General features: G+C 40.9%; 1 protein-coding gene and 1 long non-coding RNA gene across 4 annotated transcripts; both read left to right on the top strand.

Moving 5' to 3' along the window:
- On the top strand, positions 3,301-7,887 carry LOC8074990 (ATP-dependent DNA helicase PIF1). 2 transcript variants are annotated; one of them, XM_002457936.2, is made up of 4 exons: positions 3,301-3,633; positions 5,579-5,703; positions 6,691-7,651; positions 7,739-7,887. In XM_002457936.2, the coding sequence occupies exon 3, from the start codon at positions 6,736-6,738 to the stop codon at positions 7,645-7,647; it is 912 nt and encodes a 303-aa protein (XP_002457981.2). In that variant the 5' UTR covers positions 3,301-3,633; positions 5,579-5,703; positions 6,691-6,735; the 3' UTR covers positions 7,648-7,651; positions 7,739-7,887. The 2 variants fall into 2 exon arrangements, with proteins under 2 accessions (XP_002457981.2, XP_021310957.1); XM_021455282.1 differs by having other exon boundaries at positions 5,579-7,651.
- LOC110434086 lies at positions 8,057-9,395 on the top strand. Of its 2 annotated transcripts, none has more exons than XR_002451565.1 (3): positions 8,057-8,751; positions 8,837-9,031; positions 9,119-9,395. It is a non-coding gene; the product is annotated as an uncharacterized LOC110434086 (long non-coding RNA). The 2 variants fall into 2 exon arrangements; XR_002451566.1 differs by having other exon boundaries at positions 8,816-9,031.

Genomic DNA, 16,435 nt, shown 5'->3' with positions numbered 1-16,435 from the left:
TTCCACGAAGACGTCTGCGTAAACAAGGTCTTGAGCCACTCGCATCATTTAAGGAATCATTTGAAAAAGCTCGACTTGAAGTCGAGAATGCCCTTGAAGTGGCAAGTCAACCTAAAGTTGTGGAGGTCCTTGAAGGACACCATCCAGAAGATGAAATCTCAATGCATTACACGCATTACCGCATTGGAAGATCGGAACGCCCCAACTCAATCGTTATGGGAAATCACGATGAGTGGGAAGATGATCATGAGGAGATCACCACTAATTATGTGGAATCAGGAGAGTCATATTATAGAAAGACCACTATTGTAGACATATATTTTGCCTCAAAAAATGTTGGCTCAATGGATCTGGATCCAAACCAAAGTCCATGACAAAGTGCCAGAAGCACTCAAATTGGTGGGAAGCCACAATTAAGGCAGAGTTACACTCGCTTTATATAAGAGAGGTTTTTGGGCCTGCACTCCCAACACCTCCTAAGTGTTGACGGTCCTTAAGTACCAAACTTAATCATCAAATAAAAAAATAAAAGGATCCAAATGCAACCAACACCCAGACTTAGGGTTTTATCTGACAGAATTCCATGAGTTTTGGTGTTTGTCTATTTCTGTAGGGGGTTATCAGGAAATATGAAGGAAAGGCCCACACGTCGGCTTTACATAGAGATATTAACGTGCGCGGCAATTTTCTATCATCTAGGTGACTCCAGAAGCCACGGGAACGAACGAGAGGCCGAGCGGTCCCGGGGGCAGGGTGCCCGCCCTCCCCCCTAGGGCGCCCGCCCTGCCCTGGCGGCCAATCAGCGCCCGCCTCGCGGATTATGCTCCACCGACCTAAAGGATTAAGGAAAACCGTGCGATTAAGGTCGGTTTGATCCGACGACCCATGTTCATTTGGAAGGGCTATATAAGCAGGCCCCCTGGCCTCTGGAGGAGGCATTCTCATTCTCAAACCCTAATTCATTCATTCATCCAAGGAGGAGAGTCTCTGATCAAGCCCTAGAGCCACCACATCAACTAGATCTCTAGTTTAGCATAGCTACATAGGATTAGAACTAGAAGAAGTCAATCTTCGATTGGTTTCCGGATCTGTCAAGAGGATTCTTGGTAATTCCTCTAACTGTTCTTCATTTGTTCATCATTGTTCTTCAATATTATGAATATGACTTTGTTCTATTTCAATATATTGATTATGACTTTGCTCTACTTGTTTATATTTGCAATTATATCGTTCTTAGTTTATCATGGTTTTATACTTGGCTTAGTTAGATTGAAATTATATACATGTTTAGGATCATATAGCATTTATCCATCGGGTCCATGGGTAAATGATAAGTATTGTGTAGGAGTGGTGCCTATACCGTATTTATCTGCGATTGTACCCTATATGCCGGATCGCGGGGTAGTTTGCGGTGGTGACAGCTCCGTTGATTCTTATATAGTCCCCCTCCCATGTATAGGGTAGGCAGAGCAACATTATTTCAGAGGAGTGATTGCTATGTTTCTCATCTTTCTTGATAATATCACTATGCATGGGCGTAATCCTGTCTCGCAATGATTGCCAAGTATAATTGCACTAATTATGATATGCTAGACTTTATAGTTAAGAATAACTTAGGAAATATTTTTATAGTTCATCCTAATCCCATGCTAATGACTTGCTAGAATATCTGTTGAGGTGCTTATCATTATCATATGTGGCTAGTTATGCTAATCAGATTAGTTATCTTTGTCACCATTCATAATTTATCTATATTTTATGTGACATTTATCCCTGTATTGATGAGATAGATGAATGCTCTCTATTACACATGCGCTGATACTCAGTTCCAAATAGTATTATATTAAAACATGATAAGTTTGTTGCTAGCTTTATTTTTTTATTTAGATTAGGATTTCTATGAAATATGACATATGAGTTAAATGTATTATGAACACATGGGCTTATGAAGTGTTCATATGACATAACAACACATCGTGCAAAGGTAGTAGAAGCATCCTCAAGCATAAATTTTGGTATATTAGTAAATCAGTGATATATAGAAATGGTGCTAAAACTTTTACCATAAATCAAACATCATATTAAATAGGCTACCATAAAATTTTCATAATAATTGGAGCAAGATAACTACAATTTCAATTTTACACTAATTAAAAAGCATATGAAAGCATCTTCAGCAAAAAAAATATACTAAAATTTGTGATATTTTTTGTTTACTGCATGGATCTACATATGTGGAGCTGAACAAAATTTATTTTGTAATTTTTTGATTTTTCTATGAATTATTATGCATTTATCAATTTTTAGCCGACCAATTTTACACTAAAAAGCATAGGCACACATCTCCAGCAAAAAAATGTACTAAAATTTGTTATATTTTTTGTTTACTGCATGAATCTATATATGTGGAGCTGAACAAAATTTATTTTGTAATTTTAAGATTTTTCTATGAATTACTTTGCATTTATCAATTTTTAGCCCGTTTAAAGAATAAAAGAAAAATGAACTAATAGGACAAACACTTTACACCTACGTTCCTGTACTTTATGTATTGGGAATCCTATAAAAGTTTCTATTTTTTTTTCTCTCCACCAGCGTACGCTGAAGACATGAAGCCCCGGGTCGATTACGATTCTGGAAGGACGCACATTGGCGGACATAAAGAATGTTTTGGCAGACTAAAATTTTCATAATTATATATTAAAAATAGATAAACATAAAATGAAGATGTATAAACTCTTTATGCATAGCTAATTAAGGTTTTGAAATAAAAAATACACTTTCAAAGCTGATGGACTAAATGGACAATGGACTATTTATGCATTTTACTCTATAAATAATATATACTTGCTCGTGTAAAGATTATATACGCTGCTAACTCTGATTGACCCAAACTATGTCATGCAAATACAGTTAGCTACACACGGGCGCAAGGGCCTGCGCTTTGTACTGAACAATTAGGTCGTGATATCCGAATAGCAACGCTATTACAAAGCTGATCAACAATCCCTTGTAGCATATATAATTTCTTATATATAATAAAAAAAGGAAAACAAGAAATAAGTCACCTAGTTCACAAGAAAACTACTTGTCATATCACGAAGAATCACATACACAATCTGTCCTACTTCTTAATACTACCATTACTTGGATTAAAGATGAAAAACAAGGATTGGACACATCTCTACAACTAAAAAGGTTCAGATGTCATCGTCAGCGCCCCTTAATCGCCCCGCCCTCCGATAATTAACCGCAGTACTAATGCCTGCCCCTCCTCCGATAGGAAAATAAAAGGAACCGTATAGCCTCGCGACCCTCCGCCTCGGTCCAGAGAACCACGACACCTGCGGCACGACGCCCAGCTCCCAACTCGTTTTGCTCCAAGCAACCGCCGTCGGACGACCTCACCAAGACGTCGTCGCCGTGCCATTGCCGGAGACGACGCGACGCGACGCAAGACCCCTGCGCCTGCGACTGTGACCTCGCCAAAGTCGCTGCTGCCATCAGTTGGGCCCTCGACCGCGACCTTGCCAAGCCGTTGCCGCCGTCGGACGGGCGTCCCAGCAGCGAGGGCAGCACAGCATCCCAGCGGAGGAGGCGATCCGTGCGCTCACCCTCTTGTCCAACGAGAAGGTGCCCCTTGTTTCTTCATTTTTCTTCCTTTGATCCCTTTCAGTTTCGCAGATTAGTAGTCGTCTGAATGTTTAGCCGTGTGTGATTTGATCTGCTTTCCTCTGAATATACCTAGCCCTGTGTGATTTGATCTGCTTTCCTCTGAATGTCATTATCATACTGTGAATTCAGATTGCAATTACGCATTACCCAACAACATTCATGTAAAGTTCAGATATAAAATAAAAATTGGTCCTCTGGTCAGGAATGAACAAACCCCCATTAAATTTCTCATGCCTCATTTTACATGGATTGTAAAACTAATTCTGCTGAACAAAATGATACTTACAGATGTTAACAGCCAAATTACTAAATAAAGTAATGTCTAATATATTTCAGACTACTTGACTTTATTTGCTAAAGGAGAAAAAATGGAATTTGGTGTGTATCTTAGAACCTGCACGATGTAATAGACAAAATAAAACCTGCGATATGCAAAACCTTCAAGTTTTAACCTTTTGGAATAACTGGTGAGGGTCTTACATTTAGCTGTAGATTTATTTTAATGTCTTCATTGTCTATCCTCAGTAATTACAAAACATGTTTTATTCAATATCGGTATAGGTTAGTTATGTTCGGATGCTCTCAGGAGAACTGTCCTTACTACATCCCATGATGGTACTGTGAAGATGTGGGCTAATGAAAATTTAGATCTTTGTCAACCACACTCAGAAATCTCAAAACTTTTATTAATAGACAACTATTCATTGTGGTAAACTTATGGTAACCCATGCTTCTTCTATAAGTAAATAATACTAAAAATTCAGAGGTTCTACTATATAAATATTTATAGCTCAGTATAGTTCAACTATGCTGTTCGGAATCCTTACCTTTATGTGTTCAATTTTGCTCAAAAATTAGATATTTTGGTGATGGCATGTAGCAAGGTTTTCAGCTCTCATGGTAAATTTTTATTGCTAACATATGGTTTGTTTTAATGGGATTTTAGTTGTTCACATATCTTGTAGATATCATCTTCTAATCTTCCTAAAGTAGCATTGATGGATCAAATAAAACTGAATTATTTCTATCATGCCTCTGTTCTTTTGTGGTTAATTTTTAGCTTTACATCAACTGAATTGTAAATGGGTTTGTGAGATTTTATGTATGATCTACCTGTGAACTACTCTGAAATCGACTATGACTTTGTTGTTCGCATACAATTACTTTAGAGAAAAAAAATATTTTGGACTGCAGTGTTGTGTTCTTACTATCATAGCTAACTATAGGGATTTCAGTTGTAGAGATTTGTGCAATTTAATTTGGTTTTTGTTGATGATTTGTGTTCAGAATTATGCACACAACAATAGTTATTGAACAAGTTCTCAGCTTGAAGGAGCAAAAAGGGATAGTCAATGCAATATGCACTCTACAAAAAGATAATGTTGTTTTTTAGTGAATAAACAAAGAACAATTTGTACTAAACCAGTGAATGGAAATTTGTGTGTGTTGCTTTCAGGCCTAGCAGCAAGTTATCTAACATTATTTTAATTTGTATATGTTAGTTATTTAATTTGTATATGTTAGTGCTGAATTAAGTCCATGCTATATAATAAGATCATCCTGCTGTGTCTTGTATGAGATGGTGAGTGCTTGTTTGTCTGTCTGAATCATGTCTACATACATGGTAAATTTGATTCATGTGCCTTTGTTTGGGAATTATGTCTACAACAAGATGGTTCCTGTGTTTATCTCAATGGATTCATTCATGTTCCTGAACAAATAGTTTAGGGAAATGCTGTGAAATTTGTACTATTGACCCTGAAGCTAAGCAGAGGTACTAAGCCAGCCGGTGTCATTCGAGACCTTTTTCAAATGAATTTGAATCTTGGAGAATGAATTAGATACATCTGTTGTACAGGTAATTAGGTATCCTGATATTATGTAAATGGTTTCAATTCTGTAGTTCTTGAATTAGTTACGCGTGGTCGTCGTGTCTGATCCCTGGAAGAAGGCATGGTGTGCGGATGCTAAGAAGAAGATAGCAAAATGTCCAAGAGAGCAGTGTGCTGATCTGCTAGCTAGGCCTATGTGAGCACTTTTCTGATTTCCTTGCTAATTCCTTTAATTGTTGTCTTATGGATCTTTTTTAAGCATCTCTCGGCTAGATTTATTTCTGAAATTCTTGATTTTGTGTATGTGCTAGCTCTGATCCGGTTATCCTGAATAGAAAGCTAAGTTATTTAGAAAGCTAAGTTAATTTTTTATTTCAGTTTCTAGCTAGGAACTTGCACTGCTCTCCAGCTCACTGAACTAATTTCAGTGGAGTTTTTACTTCACTGATGAACCCTGTTTCTTTTTTTACAAAAATGTTATCACTGTGTATTTCCTACTTCTTTTAGAACTATAAATTGGTTCTATCATCTAACTAACAAGACTTATGGTCAATATAGAACTTGGATATTCAGAGTTCACCTATTCTGAATTGCTGCTACCAAGTGATGGTGCCAGTTTTGCTCACAGGCACCTTAGGATTTGCTCACACATGTTTTAAAAAATAAAGTAATAATGACTTTATGGATAGGCTTTGGTTTTTGCTGATGCTTGATTGAGTATTTTAGATCCAGCTTTCTGGTGTAAGCCAAATATGTTGCAATAAATAAAAAGACAATAGTTAATATGAGCAGACTACGTGGGGGCTTAAGAGGCAACAACCATATAGCTCGCTCAACAATATACAACAAGAAGAAAATATGTAAATAATACAAAATGATGACATAGTACATAAATGATCATGCGGCCTCCATGCTAATGCTACAGTGGCCATGCTAAGTGAGGTTGAGTTGTGAACTGTAGGGATGAAGAAAGCCAAGATTCGATGCATGTGTTAGGGTTGGGCTGGTCAGTAGTACTTAATGCTTGACCTTTGGTTTATCTGTGTTACCAATCTAGATCTCATTGCCTTTATCATCATGAAAATGGTTGATCTAAGAATTCTAGAGGTTTTTGACAGCATGTTGATCTTTGGTTAAACTTCCATGTGCTTTCAAGTCGCTTGTTGTTGCCAAATTTTTATAGGACAATTCAAGAGGTGACCAGCTGTTAGTTGGTGCATCACTACGGATGTCGTACCTTTGGAATTCCATGCGACATCTCAAACTGGTGCACAACATGAGGGCAAAGAGTGACCCATGGTTTGCAGAATACTTGCTACGCATCGGGGGAGGCTTAGAGGAGGCTAATGGTGATGGTGAAATCCGTCTTCCTGATGAAATATGCATACCACATACCCGGGAAGACAGTGATCTTGATACGTTAATTGACTGCATATTCCCTGCCCTCAATGCCAATATGTCAAACAAGAGCTACATCACCTCACGAGCAATATTGTCTCCACGGAACGACTGGGTTGATATGATTAACATGAAGATGATAAGTCGTTTCCAAGGGAATGAGATGGTGTATCATAGCTTTGATAGTGCGGTGGATGATCCACATAACTACTGCCCATCTGAGTTTCTCAACACTTTGACCCCCAACGGTCTTCCTCCACATGTGTTAAAGCTCAAGATAGGGTGCCCTGTCATATTGCTAAGGAACATCGACCCTGCGGGTGGACTTTGCAATGGAACGAGGCTGGTGGTTCGAGGGTTCCAAAGAAATATTATCGATGCAGAAATTATGGTTGGAGACCATGCCGGAAAGCGAATCTTTCTACCACGAATTCCGTTATGCCCCTCGGATGACGAGATGTTCCCGTTCCAGTTCAAGAGGAAGCAGTTTCCTATTAGACTCAGTTTTGCCATGACAATTAATAAGGCACAGGGGCAGACTCTCCTCAATGTTGGTGTGTATTTGCCTGAACCAGTGTTCTCTCATGGTCAGCTGTATGTTGCGCTATCTAGAGCCACTGCCAGATCGAACAATAGAATCCTTGTTATCCCACCCAGTGATAAGAAGGATAAGAAAAAAACGACAAAAACAAATGGTGCATACACGAAAAATATTGTCTACAAAGAGGTTCTCACTCCATGAAAAGGTATTGTCTTCTGTTTTGCACAACTCTTATATTCTTACAGTTGTATCCTCTATTGCTAATACTTTTTTGTATCTATCTAAATTTCAGGTAATAGAGAAAGTCAAGAAGAAATGAGAGACAAGTACTATGTATGATGAAGTGTAACTGACTATATGTACTTATTATATTATAATATATTTTCAATAACTATATATGAATTTATGTTTAATTTGAAATATCATGGTTATTATTTCTAACATGTTTCTTTTCTTCTATGGTTAATATCTAGCTTTATGTCAAATAAATTGTTAATAAATGGATGATATTTTATATATTTGTCATGAGATTCTATGTATACCCGTAGCAACGTACGGGCACTTAACTAGTATATGGATAAAGACCCGTCTCGCTAAATCGGCTCCGAGCCCCACATCCTGCTGCTTCGCAAGCTCGGCGTTTGTCGCCCGCAGCTCGCCCAGTATCCTCTCCACGACTTCTTCCGAATCCGGATTCACACGGCGGCCGCGTAGGGCACGAGCGTTGACGACGGGCCTCCGTTTGATGTAGCGCTTCGCGGCGGCGCGGCCAGTGGAGAGAAACCTCTGCCCGCCGTAACCCTCCGCCGCCGCTGCGCCTGCGGCGCGTGCGCTCCGTGCAACTGCCCGCGCCAGGCACTGCATGGCCGACCTCAGCTCGAGCGCTCTCTGGTTCTTCTCAAGGATCGGTTTGTTTGTGACAGATTGATCTGTTTTGCAATTGGGCTGGTTCGGTTGTGAGTTTTGTACTCCAATATATAACGTGACGATCGGACACGGAATTGAATCCGCATAGGAATCTGATTGTCTTTTTTCCCCAGCTGGTTCTCCGTTAATGAATCAGACTATACAGATAGTTAAATGGTTGTATTGTGTAGTCTTTTAACTAGTTTTTTCGACATATTCAGTAAGGTCAACCTGTGAATTATGAGCCAGATAAGTAGGCTAGCTTAAATGATAATTTGGACAAATATTTGTTGCCAGACATACTACCAGAGCTGAGCCTGACGAGGTGATTACGTACGTCAGAAATTCCTTTGGTTTCTCCGGTTGGAGTCCGGGCAGAGTACTACTTAATTAATCGAGGTACTTCCTGGGCTACAAATACGTAGTTTTTCTCAGATTGTTTGTACTAATAATCAACCACCAGATTGTTTTTCCCATATCTCAGAAAAACGCGTCAGATCGTCGTCCTGTCGATGTGGAGATCAACACGCGAGTTGGCCGCCGTCACCAGATTATTCCTGATCAAGATGACTGTCGTCAGGAGAACATTTCCAAGGATGCAAAACGATATCAAGATGACTGTCAGGAGATCACGTTTCCAAGGATGCAAAACGAGATAGTCACGCGTGCACCTTCAGAGGTAAAAAAAGTTATATGCTTTTTTTTTTCTAACGCATGTGTATTCTTTGCAACACTTTTGACCAGGGCGCGAAGTGTGTTGATGCAGAATTGCAGATACTACAAAAAGTAGTCACCCCGGCAATGAGTTTGTTATGACCGGGCTGACATACAGTGGAAGGAAGAAGGCAAATGACAGGGCAAGCAACATGGGCACCCCCACGATCGAGGCACCAACTGCTCCAGCAACATGAGGCGAAGTTTAGAGGAGTCAGCTACGTGTGTGTGCATGTGCTGTAATCGAGTATTAGGAGGTGTTTGGTTGGATGTGTTAAAGTTTGAGAGGTACTGCAAAATTTTCAATTAATCTGACAATTAATGTTTAATTGTGAACTAATTAGGTTTAAAGATTCGTCTCGCAAATTATTCCCTAGCTATATTTCTAGTTTCGTAAATAGTCTATATTCAATACTTTATACATGTGTCGAAACATTAACGTGAGGATAAAGTTTACCGCCTGCCTTAGCGTGTGTCCACCCAAGACAAGTCCCGTTTCCATTAACCGAAACAGAGTTTAGAAGGTTTCAGACAGAATCAGAGGAAGATTCAGGGGCATCCCCCGGGCCTGAGGCTGACCATCTAAGATAGAACAAGAAGCTCTGTCTGAGCCTGAAGATCTACAGCAACAGAAACTACTGAAGAACTACTTACAGAAATGTTTCTTTGCCCGGTGCTTAGCAGAAACTACTGAAGATCTACCATGGATGGACGAAAATACTGTCCGCAGTGGTGTCCACCTCATAGTCCTGGATCTCAGACCTATCTTCACCCTTCAAGTAACATAAAAACTCCTCCACAAGGCCTCTTAGAAACTCGAAGCAAACTATAGCACAGCCATGGCTTCTACAATCCACTTCACAAAAGTCTTGTTGAATGGACCCTTCTTAATCATTGTTTGGATCTGCCTGAGTTCAGAATTATTGGTGTGGGAGGAAATAATGCTGAAACAAGGATCGCGGATACAATGGTTAACAGATCGAAGATAGGAAACAGCTTTCTTCCATGCTAGATGTTGTTATATATCGGGCTAGAGAAAACAAGATCACAAGTTTGAATTGTGGCTCTGTATGCTATAAGCAAAAGGATTTAGAAAATATGACCAGTGACTTTTACATAAAGCTTTTCTCTGCACAAGAGGACTAACATTATGTGAAAAGTGATTTGTATGTGCAAGGGACTTGGGACAGTAGAGGTGGCTTGTGCTGGCGCCCGAAAGCCAGGAGCGGCTCCATCACCAGCCGCCTCTACAAATGACGGCTATATAAGTAGCAGCTACCATCTTCTTTCTTCTCGGGTCACTCACTCTAACTCAAGAAAAAAGGATTGGGAGGACTTAAGCTCCTCCCAAAAATTGCTCTAGTAATGGAGGAGGTTTTGGTCTCAAATCATTGGGTGGAGAGCTTGTAGAAGGTAAGAAAATATTATTCCAAGCCTTTATTTGAAGTTTTAATGGTTGGTTAGTGTGTAATTTTAAGTTTTCCTTTTCTATCTCTTCCATGGTGCTTGAGCTTTGTATGGTGCAAATTAGATCCTAGTTTTCAAGCTATTAGTATAAATTAGTTACAGAAATGAGCTTACACCCATTATTAGTTGATCTTGTTTGATTTTAATGGAGATTACATCCTAGTTTGATGTATGTTTTATCTAGTTCTAGATCTAGGGTTTGTTTTTTTATTTTCTAATTTATGTTTCATTAAATTGGAATGGGGTTGGCATGGAAGGTAGTGGGTAAAATAATAATTGTTGGTAATTTTTGTCTATCAAATTTTATATTTTAACCATTTAATACATAATTATGAATATTTATACGCATTAATGGGAAATTAATTAATTAAAGATTAATTTGATTCATTTCATGTATTTTATTTTGTTGTTTTGTTTTTAAAAGATAGAGTACAGGAACTCTTGGATATATGGTTGGTCAAAGATCGATTAAGATTTTCATGAAGAGGTGGACAAATTTATTGAAGCCGCAAAGAAGCATGCATCAATCTTGACATATAAATAATAGGAATACAATTATTTGTCCTTGCAAAGATTGCAAGAACTGTATGACATTTGTAGATGTGGATACCATCAAATCACACCTGGTTATGCGAGGATTTGTTCTGGACTACATACAATGATCAAGAACTTGACGCTAAAACCCTGAAGTATCTACACCAATATGACAACAGTGGAGATATGGGCTGTGACTATATATGGCAATGAACAAGGTGTTGACTTTGGCAATGAACAAGGTGCTGATAATGCTGGTGGTGCCGGCACTGATGGTGGAGCTCGTGAGGGGGATGAAGATGATGGTGACAATTTGGAGGACATGCTTCGAGCCATTGGACCTGAAATATTACTATAAAAGAAAGGTCTAGAAAATCTAGAGAGGGTGAAAATAGCTTCGAAGGAGACTGTGTATGGTGTTGAGAAGGGTTGTCCGACACACTAGACACTGCTTTGTTTTGTGCTTGAGCTACTCATCCTGAAGGCTAAGTATGACTAGTCCAATTACAGTTTTGATGATCTGTTAGGTCTACTTTCATGGGTGCTGCCACAGCCAAACATAGTTCTTGCCAACACATACCATGCAAAGAAGGTTATAAGTCCATTGATAATGGATGTTGAAAAAATCCATGTATGCCCCAAACCTTGTATCCTTTTTTGTGGTGATACATTCAAAGGTCTAGACAATTGTCCCTAATGTGGGGCCAACTAGTGCAAAACAATGACCTTTACAGTGGAGGAGAACCTCCATAGCGAACAAGAGGAATAAGAAGGGTGTGAAAAAGATGGTACAAGAATCTAAACCCCTAGAGGATACTCCATTAGGCAACGATGCAAATAAAAGAAAAGTTCTAGCCTTGGTAATGTGGTACCTGCTAGTGAGCGACTGCTTTAGGCGTATCTTCCTGAACCCTAAGAAAGCCACGCACATGACATAGTGGGACGATGAGTGCAATGTCAATGACAATATGATTACACATCCGATCGATGGTAGTTAGTGGCAAGACTTCAATAACAACAATAAACTATTCAGCTCAGACCTAAGGAATGTACGGTTTGCCTTGAACACAAATGGAATAAATCCCTTCAATGAGAGGATGACCGACTGCAGCACATGGCCAGTGATCCTGACCATGTACAACATCCCGACGTACTTGTGTTAGAAGAGAAAGTACCTTTTCGTCACCGTTTATGTTTCTAGCCCTAGACAACCAGGCATTGATATAGACGTGTTCCTTGAGCCTGTGAAGCAAGGATTCGAGAGACTATGAAGGTTTGGAGAGCCGATGTGTGATGCGTTCTGACAGCAGGACTTCCATTAAGAGCAATAATATTTGTGACTATCAATGATCATGCCATGTTGTTTGCCATGTCTGGATAGATCAAAGATAAGATGGGATGCTTAGTCTGTTTGGATGATACTAAATGGGTGATACATGAGCTAGTATGATGAACAATAATCTACTAATAAATTACGATGTGTGTTGTATATATATGCCATTTGTGTGCGATCTATGCATCTATAGCTATGATATGTGGGCTATAGACGGGTCTAGCTAGGCAACAGACATGTCTATGGTGAGAAAAATATTACAGACATGACTAGATAACAAGATTATGTAATAAGCTCCTATACACGCATCGCTACTATATGATCATTCAAATAGATGCCGTTATGGATCGCATCTATAGTAGTATCCTAACAACAGACGTGTATAGAGTACGAGTGTATGTAGTATGATCATTCATATAGACATTTTTACTTTCGACGTCTGTAGTAGTATCCTCGCTACAGATGTGTGTAGAGTGCATGCATCTGTAATATAGTTAGTCACACAGACGCTTTTACTGTCTGTAGTAGTATCCTCCAAACATACGTGCGTAGAGTTCACGTGTCTATAATATGGTTCTCCACACATACAGTTTTACCATTGATGTCTATAGTAATATCCATATTATAGACATTTGTAGACTGCACGCGTGAAAGGTCCTAATATGGCTAGAGGGGGGGTGAATAGCCTATTTAAAAATTCTACAAACTCACTAGAGCAAAAGGTTAGTAAAAAAACAAAGCGAAGCTTTTTGCTCTAGCTCTAAAGGGGTGTTTACAAGCCACCTACCCAACAATTCTAGTTGCTATGATCTCTATGCACACAAGAACTAAGTCTCTACAAGTCAAAGTAAGCAACTAAACTAATTACACTAGTTTGCGGTAAGTAAAGATAAGATGAGATATTTATACCGCCGTGTAGGGGATGAACCAATCACCAATATAAACAATCAAGCACCGGGAGAATGCCAATCAAACACAATTGAGACACCAATTTTTCTTCCGAGGTTCACGTGCTTGCCGGCACGCTACGTCCCCGTTGTGTCGACCAACACTTGGTGGTTCGGTGGCTAAGAGGTGTAGCACGAACCTCGTCCTCACTAGGACACCACAAGAACCTACCCACAAGTGAGGTAGCTCAATGACACGAGCAATCCACTAGAGTTACCTTGCGGCTCTCCGCCGGGGAAGGTACAAGACCCCTCACAATCACCGGGAGATGGCCACGAACAATCACCAACTCGTGCCAATCCTCCTCCGCTGCTCCAAGCCGTCTAGGTGGTGGCAACCACCAAGAGTAACAAGAAAACCGCAGCTAGAACGATCCCCAAGTGCCACTAGATGCAATCACTCAAGCAAATGCACTTGGAATCACTCCCAATCTCACAAAGATGTTTAATCTATGAAGGAGATGAGTGGGAGGTGTTTGCTTAGGCTCACAAGGATGTCAAGTATGCTAGAATGCCAAGAGAGAGAGCCCTAAGCCGGCCAAACACGTATATATAGGCCCTCAAACAAATAGAGCCGTTGGCTCTTTCACTGGGCAAAACGCGGGGTCACCGGACGCTCTTAAAGGGGCACCAGACGCTCAACACCAGCGTCCGGTGCTCCAACATCAGCCGCGTGTCAGAGTCTAACGGTAACCTGCAGAGCACCGGACGCTTGAGCAAGTTAGCACCGGACGCGTCCGGTGCACACCGGACTCATGCGCAGAGAGTTCCACAAACTCGCAGGGTCACCGGACGCAAGCCACCGGACGCACCCTCAGCGTCCGGTGCTCACCGGACCCATGCGCAGAGAGGGTCGCAAAACGCCCGCACACCGGACGCACACCACCGGACGCTCCAAGCTGCATTCGGTGCCTATCGTCCGGTGCCTAACCCTAACCGAGTCAGGTTGCCTGCTTACCGGACGCACAGGAACAGCGTCCGGTGCTTCTGAGTCAGCGTCCGGTGAGTGTTCCTCAGCGAGAAACACTCCCGCGACTTCTCCAAATTTCCCACCGGCGCAATAGAAAAATATGCACTTCATTTTCTCGAAAAGCGTCGAATCCCGCCTCACAAGCTCGGCGGGAGGGAGAGAGGAACCCATCCTCTTTCTACCTTTCAAACTTCACCTCCTTCTCAAAGTGTCCCAACACCACAAAGTGTAAACCAACTTGTGCACGTGTGTTAGCATTTTCACAATCATTTTCTTCGAAGGAGTTAAGTTAGCTCACTAGGTTCTAAATGCATGCACAAGAACAATGACACCTAGTGGCACTTGATAACCGCTTAGCCAAAGAATTCCCCTCTTTATAGTACGGCTATCTATCCTAAATGTGATCACACCCTCTATGGTGTCTTGATCACCAAAACCAAAACCCTAAGCAATACCTTTGCCTTGATCTCCATAGGGTTTTGTTTTTCTCTTTCTTCTTTTCCAAGTTGAGCACTTGATCATCTTGTGGTCATCACCATCATCACCATGATCATCTCTTGCTCCATCACTTGGTATGTACCAACCTCATTAAGTCTACACACACTTAGCATAGAGGTTAGTACTAGGGTTTCATCAATTATCCAAAACCAAACTAGGGCTTTCAACGCGTCTATAATATCATTCTTCATATAGACGTTTGCACCACCGGTGTTTGTAGTATATCCTAACTATAGACATGTGTCCATAATTATAGTCTCATGTAGGTATGCGTGTCTGTAATAAGACTTACTACAAATGTATTATTCTCGATGCACGCGGACGCGTCTGTGATGCACATAAATGCACATGTGTAAAGTGCCTTTTTTTACATAGTGGTTGTCATGAGGATGTACATTTATGTACTCAAAACTTATTTAACCATACCCTATAAAAAGGAGAGCTTGGCCCTGATAAAAGAGAGAAATTTATGTGGCTCAAAACCCTAGACATTGCCTCGATATTTGCACAACTTCGTGCGGAAGACCTTTGTCCTATGGTGAGGTGACCATTGGCGTCAACATGCTCTCTCTTACATTGTCGGGGCCCTCGATTCCAAACATGTCTTAGACTGTTGCATGTAATTGAAGGTCTTTGTCACTCTTTCTAATGTCACACTTGAGGTTTGATCATCCGGATATGAGCAAATAATGTTAGACCAAATGGTCATGATGGCCATCGAACACCAAAAACCAAACTAAATGGGCCATGAGATCCATTTTTCCATACGAGTGGTTAGGGGATCAACACGCGAAGCCTCATGTTGTGGATTTTTCACCGCTAACCACGAGAAGCGTCCATTTTTTTGCCTATATATATATATATATATATATATATATATATATAGACCCAACTGCGCCTTCACGCCCAGCTGCGTCAAAGAGAAAGGATTTAGCTCGATCACAGATGCCAAACAGGATTTAGCTCGATCACAGATGCCAAACCTCTGCACTCCTGACCTTCAGATGATGAGGGATGAAGGTCTCGAGCAAACTTAAGACTGATGCAGATCGTATGGTGAGTCATGTGCGCAGGAACTGACCTGGCGCGAAGGATCACGGGGGAAAAAGGGCACATCCTTTGGCCCTTGCATGATGAAGGACGTGTGGAACCCGACCAAGGATGAGCCAAAGGACCCTCAGGGGGCAGACGGAGATCCCTCGGTGGTCGTATGGTGGAGGATCAACGGGCCTTGGTGAAGGTTGGGCGAAGGTTCGAGCTACGGCAGGACTAGGGCTCCGACGTGGTGGCATGTGCAGAGCCTGTAGTTCAAAATTACTCACATAGCCCTGTAGGTTGTAGACTGTGGTGGCGAAATATGCTAAAATATCCTACCACCGTCATGGGGTATCTTTGTAACGGATCCCGATCGGGATCCGCGCCCTATATAAGCGGGTTGTAAATGCTATTGCAGGAGTTAGTTGAAATCAATTTATTGGCGCTATGCTCATTTTAGGGTTTTGAGTCTAAACATTGCAATCTCAATCCACTCACAGCAGCGATCGGGCGGCCTCGATCAATCACACTGATTGGAGGAGCCACAGCTTCTTCCAACATTGGCGCCCACTGTGGGGCCAAAGG

This window comes from Sorghum bicolor, chromosome 3 (genome assembly GCF_000003195.3).
Source record: "Sorghum bicolor cultivar BTx623 chromosome 3, Sorghum_bicolor_NCBIv3, whole genome shotgun sequence".
Classification (NCBI taxonomy): Eukaryota; Viridiplantae; Streptophyta; class Magnoliopsida; order Poales; family Poaceae; genus Sorghum; species Sorghum bicolor.
The sequence above is the reverse complement of the archived record's forward strand: the minus strand, read 5'-3'. Positions and strand labels throughout refer to the sequence as shown.

What these genes read in the sequence shown, in the direction of transcription:
- LOC8074990 (XM_002457936.2), top strand. Translation starts at nt 6,736, where the DNA reads ATGTCGTACCTTTGGAATTCCATGCGACATCTCAAACTGGTGCACAAC.